The sequence below is a fragment of the Limulus polyphemus genome, unplaced genomic scaffold (genome assembly GCF_000517525.1).
Source record: "Limulus polyphemus unplaced genomic scaffold, Limulus_polyphemus-2.1.2 Scaffold1723, whole genome shotgun sequence".
Taxonomy (NCBI): domain Eukaryota; kingdom Metazoa; phylum Arthropoda; class Merostomata; order Xiphosura; family Limulidae; genus Limulus; species Limulus polyphemus.
The window spans coordinates 99,967-103,103 of record NW_013667333.1 but is presented as its reverse complement, the minus strand read 5'-3'; the positions used below and the strand labels follow the sequence as shown (position 1 = coordinate 103,103).

The window sequence follows — 3,137 nt, the reverse complement described above, 5'->3', positions numbered from 1 at the left end:
TGATAATCTTTTACTTAAGCATTGGTTTCTCATAAGTAATTTATTTGTGCATCTAATAGGAGCCAGCATCTGAAAGGAGTTTCAAAGAAAAATCAATAATTTCCTGAAGATTAAAGGATGAGTTCAATATTTACTTACCTTTTCCTGGGGGTTAGTTTCCATAGGCAGCTTTGAAAGACCAAATGTTTGATCCTAATCTTTGTTGTCCCTTGTCGTTAAGTAAAGTGCATGCATCATTGTTATATGGCATTAAGCCAAGAAAAAATCTAATTCAAGAATTTTATTCATTCAGTGAGATCTACATGCATCACAAGTTTTTATTTCTATTTATGATTAAAACTTTAGCACTATCAAGTACATTCTTAAAATGATGGAAAGTATGTTATTTAGGATATTTTATTATTAACATTTCAAATATCTAAATAAATACTGTACATTTATTTTAACTTGACTAACTGATCTTATGAAATAAACCAAATCTTTGCACATAATCAAGTAATTGTATTTACATAAAACTGTGTAATATGTAAAACTATATGTGTAGCATATGTTCCTTTCATCACCCAAGTGCGAGATTTCATAGCAGAGCCACATTGGGGTATCTGCTGTGTCCACCGAGGGGAATCGAACCTTTGATTTTAGTGCTGTAAATCTGTAGACTTACAGCTGTCCCACTGGGGGACAATCATAGATGTACTTAACATTTGTTACAAGTTATATATATATATACTTTAACTAGTCTTGTGAAATATGCTAAATATCTGCACATCCATGAAATAAATGCATTTATATACAACTCAAGCAGACTATGTTCCTTTAATCAAAAATGTACATATTTCTTACTTTTGCAAAATATATATACATTCCAAGGTTAAAATGCATTTATTTTTATTATTATTTCAAACCCATATTTTGTTATTGTTAGTATCAATACAACAGTTCCACAGAATCTGTCTGTGGAAAAAAAATATTTTCTCTAATTAAACTTTTATATCTTTCACAGCATTTTTCCTTCCAAAAAAGCAAACAAGAAGTTAATTAGGATGAAACAAAACAATTGTAAAACAGAATATTAAGAAGAAACAGTTAAAGTGCATGAATATTTACTATACTAAATCAAACTACACAAGTACAAGAGATTATGAAACTCTGTTTCCACTTAGTATAATTAAATCTCGTTAGTTCCTTGTTATATCTTTATGAACAAAGACAGGTATGATTAAATATATTATATAATTAGTCGTTTCAGTCACGTGACTTGTGGTTTTCATTTCGCACTGTTTTCTTTGTTAGAAATGTGACAGTAAAACCTCAGGTAACATAAAACTTTACATAACGTCTGGCATACAAGATGCTTCAGATGTTGTACATAACAGTAAGAATCAGTAAATAAATTATGATAGACAGTAATACTGGAACATAAGAAATATAGAGTGAAATAAACATTTTCTTAATGAAGGTGTTACAAATTAAAACATTTATTATGATTGACTAAAAACTCTGTCACCACAGTGCAAAGCAACCTGAAAAAACCAGTTATTGTAATCCACATTCTTTCCAACTGCTACATTAACCTGACTATTAGCAGTGGAATATGACTAGAATATTCCAGTTAAGTGAAAAGGTATATCAAACACCATCATAGATGATCAAGGTAATTATATATTAGTAAATTTCAAATGTTTTTTTTTAGATCATGAAGTGTAGGGTCATATCCAAATTTCAAAGGAAAAAAACTCAGTCTAAATGTTAAAATAAATTGCAGCCATTATTTCCTTCCTTTTTAACTGTAAGAAAAAACAATATCATCTTGGATTACACAATTTTCTTTTTAAATGCTAAGATAAACAGCTATACAGGTCCTATTAATTTCTATCATTTTTGTAAATAAGTCACTTAACGCCTTTCAGAAAATGGTTAAAAGTGCAAAAACTCCATATAATAGAGCACATGGATATGCAATTAAAGGTTGCTGATGGTCCATTAAAAGTGCTGTTACAAATAACTTGGAAGCTGACAAAGCACACCAAAATATAACAATAATGGCTATAACTATACCAAAAATTCCTTTTAATGAAAAAATTATTGACACTCCTGATAAAATTACCATTGGAAGCAAACAGTAACCAAGAACACTAACAGTACATCCAGCAGATATACCTGATATACTCATCATATTCAGAAGAGCATACATTGCCAAACATCCTAACACACCAATTCCATATACATAACCAAAATGAACTTTCCCACTTAATAATAAAAATCCACCAAATACCATACAAAAAACAAGAGGTCCTGTTAGATCTGTTTCCTGCAAAATCGAAGCCTCTGGTTCTTTAATGGGATTCAACACTGCTAACGTTTTTTGCATTATATGGTCAAAATTGATACCTAACTCCTCAAGCAAGGGTGGTTCATCTTCAAAGTTATTTCCACTGTATGTGTCTGGAGTCAGAAGACTACCACTACCAGCATACAATCCCCCTGCAGGATTGATGTAAGGATTATGATACTGAATATACCCCCCAAAATTTCCTGAAACGTTTGGTGGCACAGAAGGGGATGAACTGCTGTAATCAAACGATCCAAACTGTGATTCTGAGCCAAAATCGCTTTCGAATCCAGGTTCACCAATCGTCATGTCATACTCATAACTAACTGGACCAGAACTTGGAGGAAATTGATTAACCCATCCAAAATTTTCATAATAAACATTTCCTTCGTGTCCACTATACCCTGACATAATTATATTTGTAATATGACTGGTTCTCGAATTGAAACGTCCATAAAAGTCAACGCAAAATATGAAATTACGCTGAAGACACTGTTCCCCTTTAAGTTTAACTAAACGAAACCGTAGTAACTACCGTTTCCTTATTCGTGTGGCGTATGAAAAGCAAAATCGACCATAGTATATATATATAATATTTTGTAAAAGTTTATCTTCAAAGTGTGTACAACTGTAATGAATTTCTAATAAATCTCACAAATAATAATGTTCAAGCAGAAATTTTCAGCCCATTCTAAAAACAAAATGAAAGGTGAGTGAAACCAATTTTCCGCCAAAGGGCTCTGAATGTGTATAAAAACCACTATGTTCTACGTGTTACGACAGCGGAAGTGACGTGACCCTGGTA

The 3,137-nt window shown here is 31.6% G+C and overlaps 1 protein-coding gene across 1 annotated transcript; it reads right to left on the bottom strand.

Annotated features, from left to right (window-relative positions):
• Positions 1-797: 797 nt before the first annotated feature.
• On the bottom strand, positions 798-2,848 carry LOC106464707 (protein YIPF5-like). Its single transcript, XM_013924861.2, has one exon. It carries the CDS (start codon positions 2,741-2,743, stop codon positions 1,907-1,909), a length of 837 nt encoding a protein of 278 aa, XP_013780315.2. The 5' UTR covers positions 2,744-2,848; the 3' UTR covers positions 798-1,906.
• Positions 2,849-3,137: the final 289 nt, after the last annotated feature.

What these genes read in the sequence shown, in the direction of transcription:
- LOC106464707 (XM_013924861.2), bottom strand. Translation starts at nt 2,743, where the DNA reads ATGTCAGGGTATAGTGGACACGAAGGAAATGTTTATTATGAAAATTTT.